General features: G+C 43.9%; 3 protein-coding genes and 2 long non-coding RNA genes across 8 annotated transcripts in view; 2 read left to right on the top strand and 3 right to left on the bottom strand.

The window, feature by feature from the left end:
• LOC127596358 (interleukin-1 receptor accessory protein-like 1) overlaps positions 1-14,674 on the bottom strand; it is a 268,134-nt gene that overhangs the window by 130,636 nt on the left and 122,824 nt on the right. For all 4 annotated transcript variants that reach the window (XR_007961441.1, XR_007961442.1, XR_007961443.1 and 1 more), the window contains one exon: positions 7,678-7,957. Coding sequence is in view for 1 of the 4 variants with exons in the window: in XM_052058749.1 (XP_051914709.1) it covers positions 7,678-7,957 (280 nt within the window). In the remaining 3 variants the exon portion in view is untranslated. The remainder of the gene's footprint in view (positions 1-7,677; positions 7,958-14,674) is intronic.
• LOC127596382 (probable G-protein coupled receptor 34) overlaps positions 1-14,674 on the bottom strand; it is a 281,249-nt gene that overhangs the window by 183,234 nt on the left and 83,341 nt on the right. The window lies entirely within an intron of this gene.
• The window catches only part of LOC127596452 (uncharacterized), a 93,729-nt gene that overhangs the window by 6,878 nt on the left and 72,177 nt on the right, over positions 1-14,674 (top strand). The gene's annotated exons all lie outside the window — the stretch shown is intronic.
• The window catches only part of LOC127596401 (uncharacterized), a 158,576-nt gene that overhangs the window by 125,285 nt on the left and 18,617 nt on the right, over positions 1-14,674 (bottom strand). The window lies entirely within an intron of this gene.
• Positions 8,914-9,603, top strand: LOC127596430 (uncharacterized). The gene is made up of 2 exons (XR_007961458.1): positions 8,914-9,192; positions 9,480-9,603. It is a non-coding gene; the product is annotated as an uncharacterized LOC127596430 (long non-coding RNA).

The following is a 14,674-nucleotide window of genomic DNA, read 5'->3' as shown; positions in this document are numbered from 1 at the left end:
CACCAGTAGATTTGGGGATTGCCACCACCCACAACAGGCACTGAACACTTTCGGGCCACAGCTGTGATCAGCCGCCTCAACAATGGAGGCATGAGACATGGTCCACTCAAGTCAAGTCAACTGTATTTATAGAAACAGCCATCAATCACCGCATACAAAGTCCTGTACATGGAGCAATTTAACATATACAATAAACAGTAAAACAAATCGGGAATAAAGACTCAAATTCAATGTCCTTTGCCTCCTCCAATATGTGGGGAAATTTCTGCCAAAGGTGCTAGTTGAAACTCTTTCTGAGAGGGGATTGCGCAAGATGTTCCCAGCAAACCGTCACAATACATTTGATTCGGCCAGGAATCTTCCCCCTACATCAGAGCCAACACACCACAAGGTGGTGATCAGTTGACAGCTCTGTCCCTTTACCTGAGTGTCCTAAACATGTGCCCACAAATCTGATGACACGACAACAAAGACGATCATCGAACTGCGGCCTCAGGTGTTCTGGTGCCAAGGACACTATTTTGTTTAAATATGGTGTTCTTTATCGACAATCTGCGATGAGCACAGAAGTCCAGAAACAGAACACCACTTCTGTTCAGATTGGGGTGACACTGTTTCTCCCAATCATGCCCTTCCAGGTCTCACTGTCATTTCCCACATGAGCATTGAAGTCCCCCAGCAGAACGATGGAGTCCTGTGAGGGAACACTCTCCAGCACGCTCTACAAGGACTCCATAAATGGTGGGTACTCTTGCTGTTTGATGCATAGGAACAAAAATCAGTCAGGTCTAGTCCCTCCATCCGAAGGAGGGGGGAGGCTACCCCCTCATCTGCCAGGGTGAACCCCAACATACAGGCACAAAACTGGGTGGCAATCCATCTCCCCACGCCTGTTCGGTGTTTCTCACCTTGGGCAACTCCAGAATGGAAGACTGTTCAAGCCCTCTTGAGAGGACTGGGACCAGATACCAAGCTGTGTGTGGAGGTGGGCCCGGCTATATCTAGTCAGTACTTCGAGGCCTCACACACCAGCTCAGGCTCCTTTCCTGCCAAAGAAGTAACATTCCATGTCCCCAGAGTTTGTTTCTGTAGCCGGGGATCGGATCGCCAAGATCCCTGCCTTTTTCCACCGCGAAGGTCACAGGGCACCTGACTCCTTTGGCCCCAACCACAGCTGGTGAAGCCCATGGGTAGGGAGACCCACGTTGGCTTTTCTGGCTGAGCCCGGCCGGATCCCATGGGTGCAGGCCCAGCCATTAGGCGCTTCCCACCAAGCCCCATCTCCAGGGCTGGCTTCAGAGGTGGGCCTCAGTGACCCGCGTACAGGCAAGGGAAAATGCCGTCCGATGTTGTTCCTCATAAGGGGTTTGTGAGCCATGCTTTGTCTGGTCCCTCATAAAGCCACCAAAAATGTAGCTCTTAAGATCAGAGGGAGATGCAAACCCCTCTACCACGATAAGGTTCATGGAGTGAGACTGAAAAATTATGTTAAGATTTTAAGACACGTGTGTTATTTTACGTTGTTCCACAATTGTTGTACTATTAAATACATTCTTGAAATGAATAAAAAATAAAATATATTTTTCATTTTGGTAACCCCCCCCCCCCCCCAAAAAAAGTACTTCCTATATTAATACAATGTTGAATTACACTGTTGACCCCACCTAACTATCCCCATTTAGTGAATGGTTGCTGGTCCGTGAAAAGCATGTTCTTGTCCAAATCACACCATGATGCCAAAAAGGTTGTGGTCTACAGGGCATGAACTCCTAGATGCAGGAGATCGGCATGTGCAAAGTACATTTAAAAGCAAAGTTGGCCACTGCAGATGGGCACTTGGAGACAGCTTTTCACCCCTGATCGTGCATCTGTGTGTGACACACTCCCGCCGCCACACAAACACTACCCCCCATAGATGTGGCATGCGGACAGTGGGGTACTATTAAAACAATTTGTTCAATAAATTGAATGAAAATTGACAATGATTCAGAGGGATTGTATCACGCTGTTGTCATATTCATGAACGAAATACAATATTATAGACCACACACGTCTCTGGAGGTCAGAATCTGTCTGCCTGCACCTCATAAAAATCTCATTACACCATTTGCACCATAACTTTTAGCTAGTCTAATGTACTTTTGGTTACCAATTTGCCAGATGCTCTGAAGGCATGTGATAGAATATGCCTAGTGAGGTGTGGTGCGGTCTCCCAAATTTACAGACATTCCAAACTAGACTTGTCACGGCTCGAAAATGAAGATGCACCTGTTTTTAACACTGAACACAGTCTACTTTATGTCACCACATTGTCAAATGTAAACTCATTACAAAAAAAACGATTTCGCACTGCAAACTGCACGAAAGCTAAACAAACTGGTGGTGTGGTGTGGAATTTTGTATGAATCTTATGTATTTACAATGATTAATGGTGAATCCTGGAATGAGCATCTCATGCAAAGCAAAACTAGAAGCTTTATGAAACTAAAAAGATAATGGCCACTCTTGTAGCATACCGTATTTTCACGACTATAAGGCGCCATTAAAAGTCTTAAATTTTCTCCAAAATGGACAGGACGCCTTATGGTGCGGAGCGTCCTTTATATGCACTGAGTTCCAAAATCTGACTGACAGCCGACACGCTGTTTATGTAGAGAAAAGGCGGAAGTGACTGTGGCCAGGCATGCGGGAAAGAAGTCGGCCAATCAGGGAAGGGTGGGCGTGTATATATACATATATGGAGAGGGAGAGAGAGAGAGAGAGAGGGAGAGAGAAGACAGGCAAGCTAGTCCGCCAATGGTGAAGGGTGGGCGTGTAAGTGGACGCCTCAAGCCAGTACCAACACTTGTATAGAGTGTGGCAATGTGCATTGTTGCAAAACAACTCCGGTTTTGGTTTCTAAGAACCCCTGAAAATAAATTCGACAAAAAGACACGCCTACGAAGCTCAGTTCAAACTTAAAGCCAACGTTTATGCTTTTGGCATGCGTGCCCATCTCACAGCAGCGGTGAAAAAAACAAGTCAAGCAAATGAACTCTGAGCTTGCCGTTATTCCCGGAGGCTTGACTAAAGAACTCCAACCGCTGGACATCGGCATCAACCGGGCGTTCAAAGTGAAGTTGCAAACGGCATGGGAACAATGGATGATCGGTGGCAAACACAACTTTATAAAGAGTGAGAGGCAGCGCTTGGCGAGTTACGCCACAATACGCAACAACGAGAGGGGACGCGGCGTTTTTGATAGATTACGGTACTTGCACAATTGTTCAATTCTTTCTACACACACACACGCGCTGCCACCATGTTTCGCTCTGTTCTTTACTTTCAAATGTGGGAAAGCTTCACACGAGAGAAATGTTGACTTTGCTGTTGCTACTCCTTCTTTCCGCTCGGCAATGCGTAGCAACTCACACTAGCATGTGATGCATTCATTGACAACTGAGATGTGCAGTCCTCTGCTTCTGATACAGAGGATGAGGACTTTGATGGATTTCTGGGTGATGATTGATCGAAAAACGTGAGAACATTGTACGATGGCTAAATAAAATACACCCGAACTCAGTTCTGCTTTCGTTGCCTTTTTAAAAACGTGTTTTTATCTTATCTGTATGTCTTGGCATGCTACCGTAAGCTTCAAGCTAACGTGTTAGTGTGCGCGCATGCATGCCGTATGTTTAAGCTGGCGTATGTTTTACCACTGTAAAACTGCGGCCATTCGTACGGTGCGTCCTGTGTATGTGTAAAATACAGAAATGTCACCCATTAATGAGACTGCGGCCATTAGTACGATGCGTCGAATAGTCGTGAAAATACGGTAGTTACAATCTGAATAGCATATGTGTGCGTGTGTTTGTGTATGTCTGCACATACATGTGTACTTTGCCACTCTGCATTAAGTGACAGATTTTGCCATTGCAGATGGTTTTGCTTCGCATATGACAATGTTCCTCGGGGTATAACATCTGAAACAGCTGAGTGCTGACCTCGATTTGACACACAGCGCCGCTCATCTGCTCTGCGTTCCTTTACTATACATGACGTGACCGTTCACTTATAACGTGGCAACAGATCTGCACGTGTGTGTGTGTGTGTGTGTGTGTGCATGTGTGTGTGTTAACCGCATGTGTGCAAGTATGTGTGTATGTGGGAGGGAGTGGGCGCAAGCGAGCCAAAGAGAGAGGCATGCATGCTCAGAATTTCAAGCGTGCACGTGTATGTATATGTGGAAGTAAATGCTGTGTGTTGGAGGCTCACTAAGTCCTTGTCAGTTGCATCTGGTCTTGTGGGAGGTCAGAACTGACATGTTGTGTGTGCGCATCATAGGGCATGACAATGCCCTCGCTGAAATGCATCTCAGCAAACACAAGATGGGGTGCATGGGAATTTGCGTGCGCACTTTTTTTGGAAGTCGGACGAATCGATGTCATGCCTACAAAATAGACAATCCACAACATCCATGTATTTGTTTTCAAGACAGTGAGTAAGAATGAGAGGATGGCTGTAATGCAACAAGATATGCAACATCCTATATGAAAACACACACCAAACAATCCAATGTCAAGTGTATTTAACAATCTTTGGGTTGTTTATCAGTATTGAGATCTATGGAGCTCTTTGGGGAACCATATATATTTCTCATGTCATAAGGCTATACCGAAGAGAGCTCATCAAGTCAATGTTTGCGAGTTGAACACACCATTGTATGTTTGGGTCATCCCATATCACTCTGTTCATGTAGACACACAAAAGGGAAATGTCAATTTCAGGGGGAAAAAAAAATCAAAGCAGGCTATGAGACCTATAGGCGGGTTGCGGCTTTAAGTGAGTTAATGTAGTAAATTATATTTATTCTAATTATATCAGTAGGATTTTCTTTTATCATCTGAAATTACAATACACTGTGGGCTGTGGACCATTGTGAGGATAAAAGGGAACTGAAGCACTGTGCGAACTGCAAAACAAAAAAGATGTTCTAAGATTCCTCTTTGCGCAGATGTCCCATTGATTGCATCATGCCTCATTGCAGGGGTTGGCAATTCCAGTCCTGGAGGGCTGCTGTCCCACATGTTTTCCATCTATCCCTGTTGCAACACACCTGATTCAAATGATCAGACCATCAGCAAGCTCTGCGGAAGCCTGACATTTAACCTGTTCATTTGAATCAGGTGGGTCGCAACAGGGAGAGATGGAAAACATTCAGGATAGTGGCCCTCCAGGACTCGAATCCCCCCCCCCCCCCCCCCACTCCTCACCCGCCGCATTGTGTTGCAATCATATACTCAAGATAAAGTATCTTCTAGAACAGGGGTCGGGAACCTATGGCTCATGAACCCTCACTCATGCTCACATTCTGTTGCTGCAGTTGGCGGCAGGAGTGATTTTAATTGAATGATAGTGGTCTACATAGGCCGTTGCTGGGGAAACAGGTAAACACCCTTTTTTGAATCAGCTTGCTCGGTCATTAGCACAAAGCTTCGACGAATAAAATGGTGAACAGAAAGAAAAGATGATGACTATGGTACACTTCAGGACGAATGGACCGAAGGATTCAACTTTGTGGAAAGGTTTGCAAGGACAAAATACCATCGATGAAACGGTCGAATGTAAAGCGGCACTTTGACACGCACCTTGTTCCGTTCGCATCAAAATTCACTGCGGGACACAGTAGAAAGGAAGCGTACAAGCTACTTGAGTAGGGTGCAAGCTAGCCAGCAGCAACTCCGCGTATGAACCTGGCAAGCTGACTATAATTCCGTTAGTTTCGTGGATCTTTAGCAATCGTGAGGAATGGAAAAACATTCACATTAATGGTGAGTATTATAACAAGATTTAAAAGTATACATTCAGAGGCTTATGATACTGACACGCGTTATTATCGGCATTAAATTAAATGAATTTTAACAGGATTACATTTTTTCTCGCGAGATTAATGCGGCACACGTCACAGCGGATGTTAAGTTGCTTTATAAATAAACCAGAAACAAAACAACAAGAGCGCTGCACAGGTTCACGCATATGATTGCGGTGTTTCGCCAGTGCGAGACACCGCAAACGGATACTTAAAGAGTTTATGAATGGAAAGTTTACTTTTAAGAAGTTGCCAGATAGTTCCACTGACAAGATCAAATTTACCTGTATGTTTTGCAGTCTTAAACTGAGCTATCATCATAGCACGCCGAGTCTGAAATACCACTTCATGGCCAAACACACAGCTGATGTGAGTACTCTGCACCCTTGTCTAAAACAGACAGCTATGGAGCTGATATATATGGATCTCACTGAAATACATTTCCAAATACTTTGCTTTCATGGCTCTCTTAGTCAAAAAGGTTCCAGACCCCTGCTCTAGAATTTAAGTCACTAATTATAACACCAATGTTAAGTGGTTATGTTTTCTCATTTGGTCATGAATTTCCATTCAGGCCAAACAAAATAGAACAACTATAAAGATTCCATTGTAACATGGAAACAAAGGCAATGAGGGAAACCCCTATTTTTCAATTTAGCAATTTTGTTGAAGCTACAATAGGCACACATTTGCTCCGGCGCTGCACCGATATATTTTGTTGCGATATATTTTGCACCGCAGCAAATTGTGTGGAGCGTTCACACGTACAAAGCCGCTGAGCGTGGCAGCCCCGACACAGAGGGGCTGCCCCCCTTGCGTTCACACGGCAGTTTCTGCAGCGGAGCAAAACGACAGAAAACAAACGAGCTGTCGTGTTGGTTCTTTTTAAAACGTACTGTATATACACAACTCAAGCGACTACTGGACCGGCACGTCCTTCTCCTTCTCGGTCTCCATGCCTTCTGCTCGAGAGTGACCGCTCTAGAAAACGTAAATGAACGATGACTTCAATGACACTCAGAAAAGCAAACACTAATGCGCCAAACAGAAAATCAAGAGAGGAAATCACAAAATAAATTCTATGGGGGGCGGGGCGTTGTGAACAAACAACAAAGGAACAAACAACTCTGAGACAGTCCAGTCTCCTACAAAAGGAAAGATGTTACTAGCCAAGTCTTGTGTCGTTATGAAACAAACACATTACGGAAGTCCGACAGAGCACGAAAGCAACGCATTCTCGCCATACATACTCTTCACAAGCATTTGCTCTGGAGCAAATTTAACCCAGTTGCGTTCACACGTGCAAATTTACACCGGTGCTGCTTCGCAAACGAGCATTTGCTCCGGAGCAAATATTTGACCCACCTCCCTGAGGTGGGTCAAATATTTGGTCCGGTATAAGCTCTTTTCCGGGGCTACGCCGGAGCTAATTTGCACGTGTGAACGCTCTACTGGGGCAGCCCCAGCGCAGCACCGGACCAAATCTTGCCGTGTGAACAGCCCTAATGTGATGACAGAAATTTGGTTCTGAATGGTGCCAAACCAGTACTTTGTCTCCAAATCAACTTTATGCATGATGACACAATTCTCAATGTTTGTGTTCATTGACCTCAAAATGCTGCCAATCTTACTGAACAGAAAAGCATTGGATCAGGGCTGAGTGTAATGTCTATTTGTGGCCGCTACAGAGGTGAAGGTGCACATGGCGTTGAATGCTAATGAAGGTGCACATGGCGTTGAATGCTAATGTCCAAAACTATCACAGTGCCACTTGTTAAATACCAGGAATCGTGGGTGCTGGTATATTGATGTGAGAGTATCGACTGTACCTTAACACACAGGAATAGTAGCCCATGTCGCTCACTTCAGCTGGTCGAAACCATACTGCATCCTCCTCTTTGCTCATTCGTGTGCCATCAAAACTGATGGGCTCCTCGAACTCACCATGTCCTTCACTTTTGTACCACATGAGGCTGAGTCCTGAGCTCTGAGCATGTGTGTAGTTGGCACGGATATATCCATAGAACAAAGCACACTTAATCCGAACAGGTTCACCCACGAGCACCTTGTATTTCAGATAGTCCACAGACCAATCTGTGCATCCTTCCACTGCAACACAAAAACAGAATTACGATTAAGGACATTACATTTCAAATAATCATTGTAATTGTACTGACTCACGACTGGAAATTAAGTGTCCTTAAAAGGGACATACATTGGAAAATTGTTAATGTGTTTCTACACATAGTTATAAACAGTCTCTGGAGTGCCTGGCCAATTTCATGTGTGAAATTAGGCAAGTAAAAATATTAAAATAAAAAAAATAGGTAGATGACTGCTGATGCCAGAGAGGGAACTGAGTGGTTGCATGTGTTTGATGTATACCCTGGTATCGTCAGCAAACAAATGAAGTCTATGTTTGCAAATAATCTGACAGAGGGAGTATGTAGATAGTGAAAAGGAGAGGGTCAAGTATAGAGTCTTGTGTTACACCTCTCTCGACAGAACCTGTGAAGCTGTAAGGGCCAGCTGTGAGGGCCATCACTGTGCTGTGGTGGTGTCGAAAGCCTGCTTTTTTGAGGATATGGGAAAGAAAGTTTGGAAATTGGCCTATAGTTTTTTTTGGGGGGTGGTGTGGGGGGGGGGTGAAGTGTGTATTCTGCCCATATTTAGTCACGCTGGATAACTTCCCATGCCAACAGCGCACCTTTGCGTCCTTGAAGCAATCATCACTTAATATTGGTACACTCCTTACTGGAGACCTTGTAGAGACTCACAGACCATCAGAATGCGGCAGTCGATACAAGCTAAGAATCGGTTTAAGAGAAACAAAGGTCCTGATGCTACACCATAAGTTTCGGCCCTTCTGATGATATAAATATGTTATGAATCCCTTGCTGGTAGCGTGTTGTTTCCATGGCGTCATTTTGACGGTACCGAAAAACCGTCTCCCATAAGTCACCGAACACCAGTTGACTGCACGTGATCGAATCTCTCCTGTGTGATCAACGCGATTTCACTTTGCTTGTATGTGTGTTTGTGGAATGGTGTGTGAGTGTGTTTCTTCTAATTTCCTCTCTTTTTGTTTTGTTTTCAGTGTTGGCGGGGTGGAACAGATAACGTTATGTGCTCTTGCGGGTTGCTATCTTAGTCCGTGTTCTGCCCACAGTAAAGGTTTCGGGCCATTTCATTAATAGTAATTCTGTTTCTAGTTATCGCTGTGCATTGTGGGTAGCAGACGCCATGTTTCATCAGACGAGTCATTACAGAAAACCTGACCGTGGTCGTTGCAACTGGTCCTCCTGAGTTATATTCCTTTCGTTTCACCTTCGAAAGTAATGACTGTAAGTCTGCTCGTGTTTATCATTATTTAGAAATGTGTTTCGGAGATTGTTTTCCCTCAATTGTTGTTATTGGAAACTCGCTAGCTCAGAGTACTGCTAACGACGTAGCGATGATACTAAATCGATGCTAACAAGCTAATTAGCATGCGAAGGTGCTGCGAACATGCATTGTTTATCGTTGTTTGTCACATCTTGAGCTGTATTTATGTCTTTTACTAAATACCTGACGATTTGTGTTTTACTTATGTACACAATATTAATGCATGTTTTAAATCTGTTCATTTCAGTTTCACTCTACAATTCATTGAGCTGATGTCACGGTTGTTCACTGTACGCCGTCAAGAAGACCGTAATAAAGGAACAAGACGCTCAGTTTCCTGGCTCATGAATAAATGAGTTTGGCTTGCTGTTGACCTGCGTTAACATACTCATAGTATCGAACACGTAGCGATAACGGTACAGTCTGCAAACTGAGGAATCGCGCGGATGACAGTTTGAGATGGCGGCGAAACGCCCCCTCCCCCACAAAGGTCTACTAATTACGACATTTAAGAAATGGGAATGCCAGTCAGATTTTTCGTATGAATCGTCCAAACGGCATATCACTGAACTCACCTGTGACGTATGCACAGAACAAGAGAGCGAGATACGACGCGAGGCAAGTTGGTCATTAGATCTAGAGGCTAATCGCAATGAAAAATATTATGAAATAGTCTTGGTTATTCTATAATTTACTGGTTGTAGCATGGTAACTTTATGAATAAAACATTCGTCACAAAGTGTAGTTATGCTAATGTTAACTGTTGGTAGAACTCATGATGACGTGTGTTAAATTCTTTCGTCAAATTGATCGTAGATTACACATGCATCGTCTTGGGAAGAGGATGTCAAGCCACATCAATACTTACCTGTATTAATGATTACCTGTCAATTCATCTTTGCAGTGTGAGATTGGAAAAAATACTCTGATGATGCCACATGAGTACACCAGTTTTTGATCCATTTATTTTTTGGAATAAACCTGGAGTACACAGCTGCTGATGTAATGTCCATTGTTAATGCATAGTTTTCAAACATTGACCCTTGAAACATTATACTTTTGAGTTTCAGAATTCTTGATTATAAATATCAGTCAAAATAGAAAAATGGGAGACTGGAAAAAAAGACTCTGATTTTGTGGTATGTTGTATTCATGATGCCATATGAGTACAACATATTTTGACCCATTTATTTTGTTGAATAAACCTGGAGTATACAGCTGCTGATGTTCATTGTTAATCTTGTATGCCTGAATTATTAACATTATTGCAGCATTTGTTTATAAGAAAAAAACCTATTATCAATGTATATTGTTGTTGTTTGTGATATTATCATATGAATTGAATAAGTAGACCATTTCAGAATTCGAAATTTGGGACTCTCTAAATGCATAATGGAACTCACACTTTTCTGATCAGCGAGTCCCTGGGACTCGCTAGGGGAGAACTGTAAAGTTATCACTGGGACAGTCATGCAGTCTTAACCATTTTTCCTGTATATGCTTTGTTGTTTGAAGCAGTTCTCGATGAAAGAGGGGAGAATCCAAGTGTCCTTTCACCAGTGGATCAGAGGCATGAAGCTCAAAATGTGCACGTCTGCTACAGACTAAGTTTGAAAGTAAACAAGAAGCTGCAGCATTCATTGATGAAAAAGCAGATTGGTTCACTTGACTTGTATCATATAAATCCTTTTCAATCACAGCAGAGACTCTCGTTTCCAACTACATATCCGCGCTACGCCCCGATGATCCTCTCTTCTCATCCTCGGCTCCAGCAGCCATCCAGCCTGCCGCACCAACGCAGACTGTCCAACACCGCCGTTATCCCCGCTGAATAAAACGGGGCAGTGAAAAATGCTGCTCATTACAGGCACAAAACACAAGCGCCCCGAGACTGTCCAGCGGCAACAGTCAAATAGCGTCGACATTGCTCCGAATAAAAATCAATGCTGGTACACGTGTGCTGCCGAGAAGGCACCACCACCAAGCACAGATTCTTCTCCTTTGACGAATGTCGTGGCCAAAAACGTTGGAAATGGTCATACATTGGGTCGACGCGAAGTAACAACCAGTGACAAAATGAGACAAAAACTACAACAACAACAAAAAAAAATCTGAAAAAAGGCAAAGCTCTCGAAAAGCAATTGCCAACTACTGCCAAGTAGGACTCCATCTTTTGACGTGACCAGATCTGACCAGAGGTCTTTCTCATCCATGCCCCTGTGTCATGCTCTGCCAGTTTCACTGCTACGGTGGGTGCATAGCTGTGACCTGATTTGTTTATCTGACCTGGGTGGAAGTCGTGTACTCTTTGCCATACAGTTAATAAAGCTGTTGTTGTAACCCAAATTAGGTGAAATAGTTAACCTCACGCCATGTTTAATAGAGACCAAGCCAATGCTGGGTAATTTGTACCCAATGTATACAGTTGAGGATTTGACCCAGGATTTTGGGTAAAAATCTTGATCCAGAAAGGGTGTAACAACTACCCATATTGACGTTTACATACTGTCAATCTTTTCAAAAGACAAAAATTAGCAACATTCTACTAACGCCAAGGCACATAAGCCTTGGCAATAACCTGAATAAGAACCTTGGGTTACTTCTTTTCCATTGTGAATATTTGGTCAAATAAATGCGTATCAGGTGTATTTCAAACTTTATTAGTTTGGTGGAAGACACCGATATCATGGGGTCTATTGTTATTTCCGCCGCAAATCTAGCGCTATGCGCAGTCTAACTTTGCACATGCGTGGAGTTTTCTTTCTTTTGGTTTTTTGACTGACTTTGCACTCGGGCGTAACAGGGCATTTGCGTTGTCGTTGGATGGACTGGATTCCATACCAATTATGGCGGAGACCCTCATTTGCATTCAAATCAGGGCATTTGGAGAGTACGGCGTACTTTGCATTGCGAGAACAGAAATAGACTTGCTGGGGTTCATGCATGACATTGGCAGGTACACTTCAAGAGCTCACCGCGCAGATGTTGTAGTCGGCCGCACATGTGAGACGGGCAAGCATATGTAGGTGACCCCATCTCCTGAAATGGGCATAAGCTCGTTTTTATATTGAGCACAGTCTACATTCTGTTACTACATTATCAGATGTGCGGTCAGGGTCTTGGCAGCCTCATGGAACAGCCTCACGGAACACCCAGTGAAATGCATCACAGTCCCAAACACACGAGACTCCATGGCACCAAAATGAATTTGCGCATGCTTTTACATCGAGCCCAACATTATTAACATTCGTACCGATAACGTTTATTTGTGTCATGACATTGTCCGTGAATCGTGGTTCAGACGGGAGATATTCGAATTGATCACAATTACGAATTTTGACCTTCATCTGAATATTTATGGCATATAAACGTAGTCACTGCTGAGCAGTGTTGTGAACACACAACTTTATAAAAGTAGCTAGTTATAGTTACTCATCACTTGCTCAAAAACGTAACACAATCGGCTCATAGTAATCGACTCATAGGCGGCCCGGTAGTCCAGTGGTTAGCACGTCGGCTTCACAGTGCAGAGGTACCGGGTGCGATTCCAGCTCCGGCCTCCCTGTGTGGAGTTTGCATGTTCTCCCCGGGCCTGCGTGGGTTTTCTCCGGGTGCTCCGGTTTCCTCCCACATTCCAAAAAACATGCGTGGCAGGCTGATTGAACACTCTAAATTGTCCCTAGGTGTGAGTGTGAGCGTGGATGGTTGTTCGTCTCTGTGTGCCCTGTGATTGGCTGGCAACCGATTCAGGGTGTCCCCCGCCTACTGCCCGAAGACGGCTGGGATAGGCTCCAGCACCCCCTGCGACCCTCGTGAGGATCAAGCGGTTTGGAAAATGGATGGATAGTTCGCGTGTGTCATGTGCACAGTGGAGAGGCTACAAAGTGGTGGTTGACCACATGGTTTGAGGAGAACGGATTGTTGTAGTGGGAGTTCTCCTGGGTATTCATTCAACTGATTGAAAGAAAAGTATCATTACAGGGAATAATCTCCCACTCGACACTCGACCATGCCCTCCTAGTGAAATCGATATGTATAGAAACCTCTTTGCGAAACAAAAACAAATGAAAATGTACTTTAGTCATTTTAATCCAGTGCATTAACTGGAATATGTGGCTCTCTTTCCACCCCACAGTTGGTCGTGTTGAAATCTCAGTACAATTACCTGGATAGAGACAACTCTTCCAACTGTATGCTCTTGGTTTCGGCTCTATGCTCATTTCGGTTTTGGCTCTCGATGTTAGGATTACTTCGGGTCCACAGTTTTTTCTTTTAATCTGTCTTTTGTTCATTGTCTATTTAAGTAATTTTGTGGATTGAGTTTGTTTGGTTTGATTTGTTTGAATCATTTACTTTTTTTCATTGTTTGATGGACATCTGAACCACAGCCATCTTAGCAGGATTTAAAAATCTCTCGCTCGCTTGTAGAACAGGTGCTTCAGACCTGAGATACCGGCTTATTTCCTAGTTGTGGAGTTTAATCCCCGTTTATCTTATTTTGCTGGTGGGTTGTGTCATGGGTGTTTAGTTGCAGACTTTTTCCTTTTTTGAAATTCAGTTGTTATACAAATGAAATATAGTTAGCCTTCAGTTTTGTCTCATCTTTTCCCTTCTTGTAATTGCTGTGCTTTTATTAATGTAACCAATGAGCTAATCAGAAGCCTTAGTATTGTTGGCATTATTTGCTGAATAAACCTTGCTTACAATTTGGAAACAATCTCCCCCGAGGTGTAAGAGCATGCGTGTCACATTAGTGCTTACTATTGGTACTGTATAAACATTACTACCAGCAATTCCCGTTGTTGAAATTCCCCTGGATGGTATTGTTGGCAACATTTACCCCACCCCAGTCATGCCACACGGACAAAATGATAACCAGTATCAAATATTCAGGCTTAATAATATTAATGATGCTCAGTTTTGATTGTCTCTGTCAAAGTGAGGTATTAATTTAGTTTATTTCTTTATGTAGGGCGGCCCGGTAGTCAAATGGTTAGCACGTCGGCTTCACGGTGCAGAGGTACCGGTTCAATTCCAGCTCGGGCGTTCCTGTGTGGAATTTGTATGTTCTCCCCGTGCTTGCGTGGGTTTTCTCCGGGTCCTCCGGTTTCCTCCCACATTCCAAAAACATGCATGGCAGGCTGATTGGTCACTCCAAATTTTCCCTAGGTGTGAGTGTGAGTGTGAATGGTTATTTGTTTCTGTGTGCCCTGCGATTGGCTGGCAACCAGTTCAAGGTGTCCCCTGCCTACTACCAAAGACAGCTGGGAGAGGCTCCAGCACGCCCCGTGACCCTATTGAGGATAAAGCAGTTCGGAAAATGAATAAATGAATGAATTTCTTTATGTGGCCTTAGTTTGCAGTGGTGTAACACGTGTACACCAGGGGTGGCCAACCAGTCAGAGGCTAAGAGGCAATTTTTTTACTGTGTTACTGCAAAGA

Source organism: Hippocampus zosterae, chromosome 2 (genome assembly GCF_025434085.1).
Source record: "Hippocampus zosterae strain Florida chromosome 2, ASM2543408v3, whole genome shotgun sequence".
In the NCBI taxonomy this organism is placed as follows: Eukaryota; Metazoa; Chordata; class Actinopteri; order Syngnathiformes; family Syngnathidae; genus Hippocampus; species Hippocampus zosterae.
The sequence above is the reverse complement of the archived record's forward strand: the minus strand, read 5'-3'. Positions and strand labels throughout refer to the sequence as shown.